A 13,072-nucleotide genomic window follows, 5' to 3' on the forward strand; every position below is an offset into this window, starting at 1 on the left:
CCATTGTATGTTTCCTCCCACTTTGTCAAATATCAGTTGTCCATATAGGCCTGCATTTACTTCTGAGCTTTCTATTCTGTTCCATTGATCTATATGTCTGTTTTTATACCAGTACCAGACTGTTTTGACTAAAATGGCCTTGTGGTATAGTCTGATATCAGGTATTGTGATTCCGCTTTCTGTGTTCTTTTTCCTCAAGATTTCTGCAAATATTCAGGATTTTTTTTAAATTTTTTTGTTTCCATATAAATTTTTGAAGTATTTTTTCTAGGTCTGTGAAATATCCCATTGCTATTTTAATAGGGATTATGTTGAATCTATGATATAAATTACTTTGGGTAGTATGGACATTTTAATGATGTTGATTCTTCCCATCCATGAACATGGTATATGCTTCCATTTATCTGTATCTTCCTTAATGTCTTCAGTGTTCTGTAGTTTTCTAAGTACAGGTCTTTTACCTCCTTGGTTAAGTTTATTCCCAAGTACTTTATTTTTCATGTCGCTATAGTAAATGGGATTTTTTTTTCTAGTTTCTATCTCTGATATTTTATTGTTGGTGTACAGAAATGCCTTTGATTTATGACTATTGACTTTGTACCCTGCTATTTTGCCAAATTCACTTATTAGATTGAGTAGTTTTTTAGTGGAGTCTATAGGGCTTTCTATGTACACTATCCTGTCATCTGCAAATAATGACAGTTTTACTTCCTCCTTTCCAATTTGGATGCCTTTTATTTCTTTTTCTTGTCTGATTGGTGTCACTAGGATTTCCAAAACTATGTTGAATAGGAGTGGAGAGAGTGAACATCTTTGTCTTTTTCCTGATCTCGGGGGGAATGCTTTCAGTTTTTGCCCATTGAGTATGATGTTGGCTTCAGGTTTCTTGTATATGGCCTTTAATATATATATATATATATATGACCTTGAGGTATGCTCCCTCTATTCCCATTTTGCTGAGTGCTTTCATCATAAGTGGATGTTGTACTTTATCAAATGCTTTTTCAGCATCTATTAATATGATCATGTGATTTTTGTCTTTCATTTTGTTTATGTGGTGTATTGCATTATTGATTTGTAAATATTGTACCAGCCATGCATCCCTGGGATGAATGCCACTTGATCATGGTCTATGATATTTTAAATGTATTGCTGGATCTGGTTTGCCAGTATTTTGTTGTGGACCTTAGCATCTATGTTCATCATAAATATACTGATAAATGCATTTATCAAATATTGGCCTGTAGTTTTCTTTGTTGTGTCTTGACCTGGTTTTGCAATTAGGATAATACTGGCCTCATAAAAAGAGCTTGGAGTCTTCCCTCTTCTTGAATTTTTTGGAATAGTTTGAAAAGGATAGACGTTAGCTCTTCCCTAAATTTTGATAAAATTCACCTGTGAAGCTATCTGACCCAGGGCTTTTGTGTGCTGGGAGTTTTTTGATTACTGCTTCAATTTTACTGGCTGTTATCAGTCTATTCAGGCCTTATTCTTCTTCTTGATTGTTTTTGGAAGATTATATGTTTCCAGAAATTTTTTTCATTTCAGCCAGGTTATCAAATTTCTTGGCATATAGTTGTTTGTAGTAATTTCTTAAAATCGTTTGTATTTCTGTGGTATTGGTTTTAATTTCTCCTCTTTCCTTTCTGGTTTTATTTATTTGGGTCCTCTCTTTTTTTCTTGATGAGTCTGGTTTGTTGATTTTGTTTCTCTTTTCAAAAAACCAGCTCCTGAATTTATTTATCCTTTGAATTGTCTTTTAGTCTCTATGTCATTTAATTCTGCTCTGATCTTGATTATTCCCTTCCTTCTTCCCATTCTAGGCTTTTTTTTAAATGTGTTCTATTGATTATAATGTTACAGATGTCCCAATTTCCCTTCCCTCTGCTCCCTTCCACCCGGTGGCCCCCCTCCGTCCAGTTGTCCCCCCCTTTTAGACCATGTCCATTAGTTGTGCATATAGTTCTTCTCAACCTCTCTCTGTCTATTCCATTCCATCCTACCATGATCCTTAATTCCTATATCATCTCCCTCCCTCTCCCTGTTCCCCCTCCCTGCTGACCTCCCTCCAATATGCTCCCCATACCTATAATTCTTTTTCCACTCTCGTTGCCTGTTTAGTTTGCCTTTGTTTCAATTCCCTAGCTTCTGTTGTTTCTTGTGATGCAGTTTTCATTTTAGTGTTCATAGTTTTGATCCTCCTTTTTCTAAACCAGTCCCTTTAACATCTCATATAACAGTGGTTTGAATCTAATGAACTCTTTCAGTTTTGTTTTGTCCTGGAAACACTTTCTCTGCCCTTCTATTCTGAATGACAATTTTGCTGGATAGAGTATTTGTGGTTGTAGGTTTTTGATTTTCATTACTTTGAATATTTCTTGCCAGTCCCTTTTTGCCTGCAGGGTCTCCCTTGAGAAGTCAGCTGATAGTCTAATTGGGACCCCTTTGTACATGATTCTTTTCTTCTCTCTTGCTGCTTTTAAGATTCTCTCTTTATCTTTAACTTCCATTCTAGGCTTTATTTGTTGTTCTTCCTCTAGTTCTTGTAGATATAGTGTTAGGTTGTTTATTTGAGATTTTTCTATCTTTTTTAGGTAGACCTGTATTGCTATGAACTTCCCTCTCAGGACTGCTTTTCCTCTGTCCCATTTTAAAATGATATCCTTTTAGGTTGATTATTCTAGGATGCAAATTTGTGTTTTCATCTCAAGAAAATATTAGGAAGTGGAATCCAGCAACATATGAAATGAATTTTATACCATGATCAAGTTGATTTATCCCAGGAATGCAAGGTTGGTTCAACCAAAAAATCAATTAATGAAATATATCAATACCTAAGGAACAAACACCAATGACCATTTCAATAGGTGCAGAAAAAGCATTTCACAAAATTCAACACCATTTTATTATTTAAAAATATATAAAGTGGGAATAGAAGAGAATTTAACCTAATATAAAACATCTTCAAAAACTTAAAACTAACATTATACTCAATAGTGACAAAGTAAATTCTCTTCCAGTTTCTTGTCAGTAACAAGACAAAAACGTCCTCCTCACCTCTTCTAGTCAATATTGTACTGAAGTTTCTAGCCTGCAAAATAGGGAAAGAAAAAGAAATAAAAGGCACCCAGATTGGTAAAGAAGTAAGACTAGCTCTGTTTACAGAATATGTGACTTTGGTTGTAGAAAAATTTTTAATTACTAGAAAACCATTGTACTGATAAATGCATTTATCAGGTTTGCAGGATGGAAGATCAATCGATATACAATAATCAATTACATTTCTATATTAGCAATGAACAACTGAAAATAAGAAAGCAAATTTATCAAATGGAATTATACAAAAAGGGATAGCATTAAGAGAGAATAAAATACTTAGGAATAAATTTAACAAAAGAAGTGTAAAACTTGTACTTTACGAAACTGAAAATCATTGTTAAAAGAAATTAAAGAAGACCTGAATAAATGGAAAGACTCCCATATTCATTGATCAGAACTTACCAGTGTTAAAATGGCAACACCACCCTAAACTGATTTACAAATTTAATGCAATGTCTATTGGAATCTCAGTTGGCTTCCTTGTAGAAATTGACAGGACAACATAAAGTTAATATGGAAGTGCAAGTGACTTAGAAAAATCAAAACAATCTTGAAAAAGAAGGACAAAGTCAGAGGACCAACACTTTTCAATTTCAAAACTCACTAACAAAACTATGGTATCAAGACAGTAACATAAGAAAAAAGATATAGGTCAATGGAACAGAATTGAGAGTCCAGAAGTAAACTCATATTTATGGACAAATGATTTTCAAAAAATTGGTGCCAGTACAATTTAGTGGGGAAAGAGCAGTTTTTTCAACAAATGGTATTGGGACAACTGAACATCTACATGGAAAAGAATGAAGTTAAATTCCTATCACATACTGTATGCAAATATTAACTTAAAATAGATTATAGGCCAGTATGTAAGAGCTAAAATTATAAATCTCTTAAGAAGAAAACAAGTAAATTTGTGTGACTTTGGGTTATGTAGTGCTTTCTTAGATACATACAGCAAGCATAAGCAACAGAAGGATAAAAAACAACTTCATCAAAATAAAAAACTTTTGTGCTGCAAATGTTATCAACAATATAGTAAAAAGGCATTGCACAGAATGGAAAAAAATTTTTCAATTATATATTCTAGAAGAGGATTGTGTCCAGAGTATGTATAAAGAACTCTTACAACTTAATAATAACCCAGCTGAAAAAAGGGCACAAGATCTCGAGACATTTCTATATAGAAGATACATAAATGGCCAATAAGCACATGAAAAAATGCTCAACATTATTAACAATCAGAGAAATTCAAATCAAAACTATACCATTTCATAAGCACCAGGATGTCTACAATAAAAAAACAAGGCAGTAACAAGTGTTGGCAAAGATGTAGGGATTTGGAACCCTCATATGTTGCTGGTGGAAATGTGAGATAGTGAGGCCACTTCAGAAAACATTTTGGCATTTCTTTAAAATGTTTAAAATAGAATTATGGTAGAGGCAAACAAACACAGGAGCCTGTCAGAATGAGGAGACAGAGAACTACCTCCAAAAAGGGGAAACAGATCAAGGTTCCAGTGGGAGAACTAAGTGACGAGGAGATAACCAACCTAACAGATGAGGAGATAGACAATCTAACCAATGAAGAATTCAAAACACTGGTGATAAAGATGCTCACGGTCTTGACAGATATGCTTGAGTATGGCAAACAGAAGAAGTGAAGGCTATGTTAAGTGAAACGAAGGAAAATCCATACAAAACCAATGGTGAAGGGAAGGAAACCAGGGTTCAAATCAATGATTTGAAACATAAGGAAGAAAAACACAATCAACCAGTGCAGAATGAGGAAGCAAGAATTGAAAAAAATGAGGAAAACTTCCCAAATTTTGTGAAGGAGATGGACATACAGGTCTTGGAACCATGGAGGGTCCCGGATGAGCTGGACCCAGAGGGGACCACACCAGGATGAATCATGACTGAGATGCCAAAGGTGAAAGATAGAGACAGAATCCTGAGGGCAGCAAGAGAGAGGCAGAGAGTTGCCTACTGGGCGGTGCCTATAGAACTATCAGCTGATTACTCAGAGGACACTTTGCAGGCAGGAAGGGGCTGGCAAGCAGTATTCAATGTGATGAAAGGCAACCTGCAACCAGGACTACTCTATCCAGCAAGGCTATCATTTGGAATGGAAGGGCAGATGAATTGCTTCCCAGAGAAGGCAAAGCTAAAGGAGTTCATCATCATCAAGCTATTACTATATGAAATGTCAAAGAAACTTACTTAAGGAAAAGAAGATCAAAACTATGAACACTGAAATGACAACAAACTCACAACTATCAACAACCGAATCTAAAAAATAAAAACAAAATCCAACTAAGCAAACCGGAATAGGAACAAAACCATAGGTGTGGGGATCATTTGGAGTGTTATCGGCTGGGAGGGGAAAGGGGGAGAAATGGAGAAACGGTGCAGAGACTAAGAAGCATAATTGGTTGGTACAAAATAGACTAGGGAAAGTTAAGAACAATATAGGAAATGGTGAGGCCAAAGAACTTATGTGCATAACCCATGGATATGAACTAAGGGGGGTGGGATTGCTGGATGAAAGGGGTTACTGAGAAGAGGTGAGCAAAGGGAAAAGAAATTGGGGACAAAAAAAAAATAGAATTACCACAAATCCCAGAAATTCCACTGCAATCTATTGAAGAGGAATGAAAACATAGGTCCATGCAAAAACTTGTACACAGATTTTCTTAGCATTATTTATAATAGCCAGAAAGTGTAACTAACTGAAATATCCCTACATCTATGTAAGGGAACGTTATTTGGCAATAAAGGTAATGGAGTACTAATACCTGCTGAAATGTGGATGACTGTTGAAAACATTAGGCTAAGTGAAGGAAGCCAGTCACAATAGACCACACAAACATTATATTGTTCATTTACATGAAATGTCCAGAATAAGGCAGATCACACTAATAGAAGATAGATTAGGGATTGCTTTGGGTTAATTTGGGGGGCAGCAGGCAGAGGGGGCATGGGGAAATTGCTGATGGTTTTATTTGGGGTTAATGAAAAATTCTACCACTAGATTGTGAGATTGTGTTATGATTGCACAACTCTTTTAATATACTAAAAAAATTGAATTGTACCTTTTAAATGGGTGAGCTGTATGGTATGTGAATTATATTCCAGTAAAACTGTTATAAAAAATAGTGATGCTCCATTTTGTATTCCTGCCATCAGTGTACAAAATTACCATTATCCTGTTTAATGTTAGTTAAAACAAGCTAAGAAATGTTCCAATTTGTTAAACTCAAACAGTAGTTCAACTGAAAGAGATTTTTCTCCCCAGTGGGCATTTAGCAATGTCTGGAAACATTTTTGATTGTCACTTCTGTGGTGGGGGGATGCTACTGGCCTCCAGTGAGTAGAGGCCAGGGATGTTGCTAAGCATACATACATAGGGTATGTATGTATGCATACATACATAATACATAGGGTAGTTCCCTATACCAAATAATTATTTAACCCAAAAGGTCAGTATTTTCAAGGTTAAGAAACTCTGGACTAGAAATAGCATCTTGTTTTAATTTATATTTCTTTGATTATTCATAAGGGTACATTTTTTTCATATGTTTACTAATTAGTTATATTTTGTAAATTTTCTGTTCATATTTCACATCAATTTGTATGAGTTTCTTATATTAGTAAGATATTAACTATTTATTTTATTTACTGCTTATTTTCTTCCAGTTGTTTTCTTGTAAATTTTAAGTTTATATTGACAATCAATATGTTTTTGTATGGTCAGACATCATTTGTTAATTATATCTCATCTAGCAAGTTCTTCCCTTATCTGCCTACCCCTCCTCCAATAATTTCATTTTTATGAAATTATTTTTTCTTAGTTTTATCTCTTCACATTTAATGTTTTAAAATGCATATATAATGTATTATGAGATAATTTTATGGATTCTTTTTTTCTAAATAGTAATGTCTGGTTTTCTTCCTTTTGGAGAAACATTTGGCTAACAGTGTATCCCAGGTTCAAGATAACCTTCAAAAAAGGTTAATGCAAGAGAGGGAATGTGTAATGACTCCTCATGTTCCTTAACAATGGAGTGCAATGTAGTTAGGTGTTTCTAATTCACCTAATTCAGTACAAAGCATAGTTACAGATATCACTATATCAGTCTTGCAGAAATATATAAATAAATATCAAAGCTGGAATTGGACATTGTTTGCAGTTTGGGATTAATAACTCATTACGTATTAACAAATTTTCTGATATAATCAAAGAGTTGGGGAAAGTGATACTGTGTGTGTGTACTTGGTAAGAAGGACAATATTTCTAATTAAGAAATTAAAAAGGGTCATTAGTTTATAACAATACAGACATTTTATGTGTCTCTGATGATCTATTGGTAAAGTGAATGAATGGGAATAAGTATAGATATCTTTCTATTATCGTACAGATGAAGAATGAATTAGATTCTGCTCATTCTGAAACAGAACTCCTCAGGAGTCAGATGACAAGTGAGAGAATCTCCATGCAGAGCCTAGAAGCTCTGGTGGTGGCCAGTGGAGACAAAGAATATCAGTCTCAGATAGCACTTCAAGAAAAAGAATCTGAAATTCAGCTTCTTAAAGAACACCTTTGTCTGGCAGAAAATAAAATGTGAGTTGGTTAGTAATATAAGAAAGCCGTATTTCTTATATTTTTGGTACTTTATAGGTTAGTAGAATTTTAAAACTCTAATTTATATAATTTAAGCATCCATAATTTGCCATTAATTAAACCGATGACCAGAAAGATTGTAATTTGCCTAAGATTTAGTACTTATCTCTATTATCTGCTTAGCTAAATTGACTTAACATTTAAGTTTAACCTTCTCTGTTGATTGTTTCCAATAGAGCTTTGGATAGAATAGAATGTCTGATCTAAAATATTGTCTTTAGGAAATATTATAACCAGATTAGAAAAAAAGCACTTCTGAAACCAGAAGAATTTTTCTGTTTATGTACCTGTGTGGTATTGCTACCTAATCTTTCCATTTGTCGCACAGTTATTTCCTTATGTACCTATAATTGTACGTACGAGGTACCTGGAAGAACTCCTGCACCCACAGACTACTAAAGACTTCCCTTAGATCATTGACTTTTGCTTCTTCTCTTGTTACTTATCTATTTTATTCATTCATTCATTTTATTTATTTTTAATGACTTTATTGGGGTGACACCGGTTAACAAAATTATACAGGGTTCAGGTGCACAATTCTACAACACATTGTCTGTACTTACTCTATTGTGTGTTCACCACCCCAAGTCAAGTCTCCGTATATCACCATTCATCTCCCCTATACCCTCTTACACCACCACCACCCCTCCTCCCCCCAGCAATCATCACCCTGTTGTCTATGTCCATGAGGACTTCTTCTTTTAGAATCCCTAGCACTATTGCAGCTTATTACATGACCTTAGCTGGAAGGTTGGGTAAGAAATGCCTACCTGAATAATGAATGTTCTATTATTAAACTTGGTCACCTCTCACAAAAAAACTGATGGGGACCCTTAGCCTCTGTTCTTATCTGCCTCATCTATAACACTTTTTCATCCAGCCTCAACTCTGCCCTCCTGGCTGAGCTTGGGACCTGGGGAATGATAGGAATCATGATCTCAGGAATCAGTCACTCATAGGGGCCTCTTACTAAGCCAAGTCTGCAAAGCCAAAGCCAGTTTCCTTCAGACACTTTTTTCAGGTTATGTCAGCTGTCACTGAGTCATTCTTTTTAGTCACCACAACTGGGCTTTTGTGATACCTTCAACCAGTTCTGCAAGATCACTTTCTCAAGCTCATAGGTGGAAATCTGCCTTAGTGAAGTATAACAAGACTCCCACCTTAAAAGGGTACATTATGTTTTAGACCAGCTAATAAGTGCTATCGTTTAGAACTGGTAAACATGATAAACTTTTGTGTTCTTAGTCTCTAAGTTTAGATTTCAGCAGTATATATAATGCAGTCCTGGAAACAAGCAAAGAGGATAGAATGTTCTATACAAGCAGCATTAATCTCCATCATTATCTTCCTTATGGTAGTATGCCTTAGTACAGGGTTTTTGTGGCATTGTTTAGCCCTAAAGAAGATCCTGTTAAAATAGTGTGTACAGGTATATCAAATTTAATTGTAAGTATACATAAAGCACTTGCTTGATTTAATATGTATAACAGGCCATATTAATCATGGTGCTAGTGAATTCCAGTTTTGATTATTTGGTTATACTATTACTTTGCATATAGTGCTTCAAAGTACTTTTACAAAAATTATTTGCAGTAAATAGATAATATAGATAGATAATATTACTTGGTGTAAACACAGGGAAACTGACACAGAGAAAGTCTAAGTAATTGAATGTGACTGGCACAGCTTAAGCTTTTCAAGTAGGCTACTTTGTACATTTACTACATCTAAAATTGGCATATACATCCATAAAAATCACAATTTGGCTAGGGTCAAGCTGAGAAAACATTACCAACATGGTTCAGTGTACCCTAGGAGTCCTAGACATATTTTAATTAACTGTCACTCATATTCTTTACACAGGGCCATCCAGAGTAGAGATGTGGCCCGGTTCAGGAATGTTGTAACGCAACTGGAAGCTGATTTAGACATTACCAAAAGACAACTAGGGATGGAGCGCTTTGAAAGGTAAGTTGGTCTCTAAGTAGTATTTAGTCTGGGAAGCATTGCTTCTTAAATAACAACAGATTTTGATTATTCATGATGGTTGAGTTTTAAAGTATGAATTGAACTTCAGTTTTACCATAGTGTTGATAATGTCACTGGATATAAAGTTTAAAAACATCTATTTTAAACGTTTTTGCTTTAGGGAGAGGGCTGTGCAAGAACTTCGCCGCCAGAACTACTCAAGTAATGCTTATCATTTGAGCTCTACAATAAAGAAAAATGCAAAATGTCATTTACCAGAACGTGATCACCATCGATCTCCTGACCGAGGCCTGGATCGATCACTAGAAGAGTGAGTGGTTTAAGGATCCTTCTATGGAACCATATAGCAATATATACAGTGAATATTTGAGGGTGTAAGGAAACTCAGTGACAGTCTGTCATTAATAGTGCTATGTAAACATGATTAGATATGTAGATATGCTCACATAAAATAAAGCATTTGATTAGTTTCACATAAATATTCTAAAGTGAAAGATCTCTGTTTACATAAATTATATTTTAAAAATCTGATTTTTTTATTTCTACATCAATTCTTAAGTTTAATTAACTTTGATTAATAAAATATTGGTTAATTTTTATAGCACCAGAAAATATCTATGCTCTAGGAAAGCTAGTTTTTCAGAGGCAATATTTTAGATATATTCCTATACATCACAAATTTTATAAAAGTATTTTTATTTGGAAATAATTTCAAACTTACAAGAAGTAACAAATATAAAAATAAAATAATACAAAGGACATTTGTATACCTTTTACCCATACACACTACTGTTAAAATTTTACACCATTTACTTTTTGTGTGTTTATAGCACAATACATGTGCTGTCTCACATACTCACATTCTTGCACATGCTCCCTCTCTACATTTTTACAAAATAATCAGTAATTCCAGTTTCAGACCATCCTTGCAGACTTCTTCCGTGCCTTCTTTCTTCTATTCTGTATTTGAATGTCCTTTCTTCTACAGTGGGAACCTGACTCAACATCAGCACAGTTACTCATTTACTCAATCCCAGAACACCTCAAAAATATTTCAAATTTTCTCACCTATGTCACTACAATAAACAGACCAACTTTTAAAAAAGGTTCAGGATCTGTTTGCAACTTTCCTTCCTATCCCTATATAATGCCTTTAGGCTCAAGTCTTGCAGGCATATACTTAAATATTGTGTTCGTAAGTTACTTGGATTAATTTTTTCTTTCTCTGTGGTCATTGTATGTATGTATTTGAGATAACATTAGATTTGTTTGTTTCAATTTGCTTTCATATTTTCACTTCTCCCCTTCCTAGTTTTTTCCTTGATTGAATTTAACTTTTGAGTATGTAAATTAATATGCTTTCAAAAGTCAATATTATGCAAAAGTAATAATCAAAGTCACTCTCTCTTATACACTTTCTATCCCACCTCTCCACTGAGAAGGGCTATTTTTGTGTTTTGGTTTCATTTTAAATTTCTAGTGTTATGGCATTGTGATTAGAGAATATTGTTTATAATATTTCTATTTTATGGAAACTGCTGATGTGTTCTTCATACTTCATTACATGATCAATTTTTGTGCACTTTAGAAGATATAGTCTCTCTTCTCCGAGTATAGAGTATACATATTTAAAAGATTTACTTTTTAATTTTTATTTAGCTCTTTTATTTTTTTGCTTAATTTTTGTCCACTTGGTCTGTTTTGCTAAGAATGTTTTTCAAATCTATTATTAGCATGTTTTTGTTTCTTCTTGTATCCTATAAATGTTATTTTATATAGGTGGTTTGTAATTTTATTTGTTACAAAGATATTGTGCACTATCATATCTTCATTGTGGAATGTGCTCCTCTTATGAAGTCCTTTTTTACACATTTGATTTTTTGGAGGGATAGGGGCTTGGCATCTACTTTGTCTGTTATAATAGTTAAAACTCTCTTTCCTTTATTGTCTTCATTGCTTGGTAAATCTTTGTCCAACTCTTTACTTTTTAGCTTTTTTGAATCACTGCATTTTAAGTATCCTCATGTATAGTATGGATTTGAGTTTTGCTTTATGAACCATTTGAAATTCTTTTCTGAAATAATAGGTAAGTTAAGCTCCTTCACAATATTGAGATGACTGGGGATAAGTAAGGGAAGGGTTTAGTCAAAGAATCTGCATAAAAGACTCATGGACATGGACAACGGGGAGGGATATGATTGCGGGAGAAGGGGTGGGTTGGGTGGGGGGGAGCAATGGGGGAAAAATGGGACAACTGTAATTGAAAAACCAAAAAATAAAGAAAAAAAAATTTGGTCTCAACTCTGTCATATCATCTGATGATACTTGTGTTTATTATGTCATTTACTGTATTTCTTTCTCAATATGTTTATTCTTCTTAGCTGTTGAACATTTCTTTTGATATTCAGGAAGGTGTGTGTTTGTTATAGTGGTTACTATTAATTAGTATTAATACTTCCAATGGTGCCCTTAACCCTCTTTTTTTTCTTTTATTGAATTTATTTGGTGACATTGGTTAATAAAATTATATAGTTTTCAGGTGCACAGTTCTATATCACATCACCTGTACATTGAATTGTGTATTCACCACCCCAAGATAACTCTCCTCCCATCACTATTAATCCCCCCATACCCTCTTATGCATCCCCCAACCCCTTTCTCTCTCATAATCACCATACTCTTATCTGTGTCTATGAGGGTTTCTTTCATTGTTGTTTTTGGCTTAATCCCTTCACCTTTTTCACCCAGCATGGCAACTCCACTCCCTTCTGACAGCTGTCAGTATGTTCTCTATCTATGAATTCGTTTCCATTTTGTTAGTTTATTTTGCTCATTAGATTCCACATATGAGTGAAATCATATGTCACTGGTCTTTCTCTGACCGGCTTATTTCACTTAGCATAATGTTTTCTGGATCTTTTCATGTTGTCACAAAGAGTAGTAATATTCCATTGTGTAAATTTACCACACCTTTTTTTTTATCTACTCATTCTCTGATGGACATTTGGGCTGCTTCCAAATCTTGGATATTGTAATTAACACTGCAATGAATACGGGGGTGCATATATTTTTCTGAATTAGTGTTTTGGGTTTCTTTGGGTGTATTTCCAGAAGTGGAATCATTAGGTCATAGGCAGATCCATTTTTATTTTGGGGGGAAATTCCATACTGTTTCCAACAGTGGTTGCACTAATCTGCATTCACACCAGTAGTGCATAGGGTTCCCTTTTCTCCACATCCTCACCAACGCTTTTGTTTGTTAACTTATTGATGATAGCCATTCTGACAGGTATCAGGTAATAT

The 13,072-nt window shown here is 34.4% G+C and overlaps 1 protein-coding gene across 6 annotated transcripts in view; it reads left to right on the forward strand.

Annotated features, from left to right (window-relative positions):
• The window catches only part of LOC150006664 (testis-specific gene 10 protein), a 115,274-nt gene that overhangs the window by 91,303 nt on the left and 10,899 nt on the right, over window positions 1-13,072 (forward strand). For 4 of the 6 annotated variants that reach the window (XM_090281973.1, XM_090281974.1, XM_090281977.1 and 1 more), the window contains 3 exons: window positions 7,518-7,720; window positions 9,644-9,748; window positions 9,930-10,079. In XM_090281973.1, the coding sequence (XP_090138099.1) occupies window positions 7,518-7,720; window positions 9,644-9,748; window positions 9,930-10,079 (458 nt within the window). Of the gene's footprint in view, window positions 1-7,517; window positions 7,721-9,643; window positions 9,749-9,929; window positions 10,084-13,072 lie in introns of those variants that run through there. The other 2 variants (XM_090281975.1, XM_090281978.1) reach the window with 1 other exon arrangement.

Source organism: Furipterus horrens, unplaced genomic scaffold (assembly GCF_987537825.1).
Source record: "Furipterus horrens unplaced genomic scaffold, mFurHor1.1.pri manual_scaffold_6, whole genome shotgun sequence".
NCBI lineage: Eukaryota > Metazoa > Chordata > Mammalia > Chiroptera > Furipteridae > Furipterus > Furipterus horrens.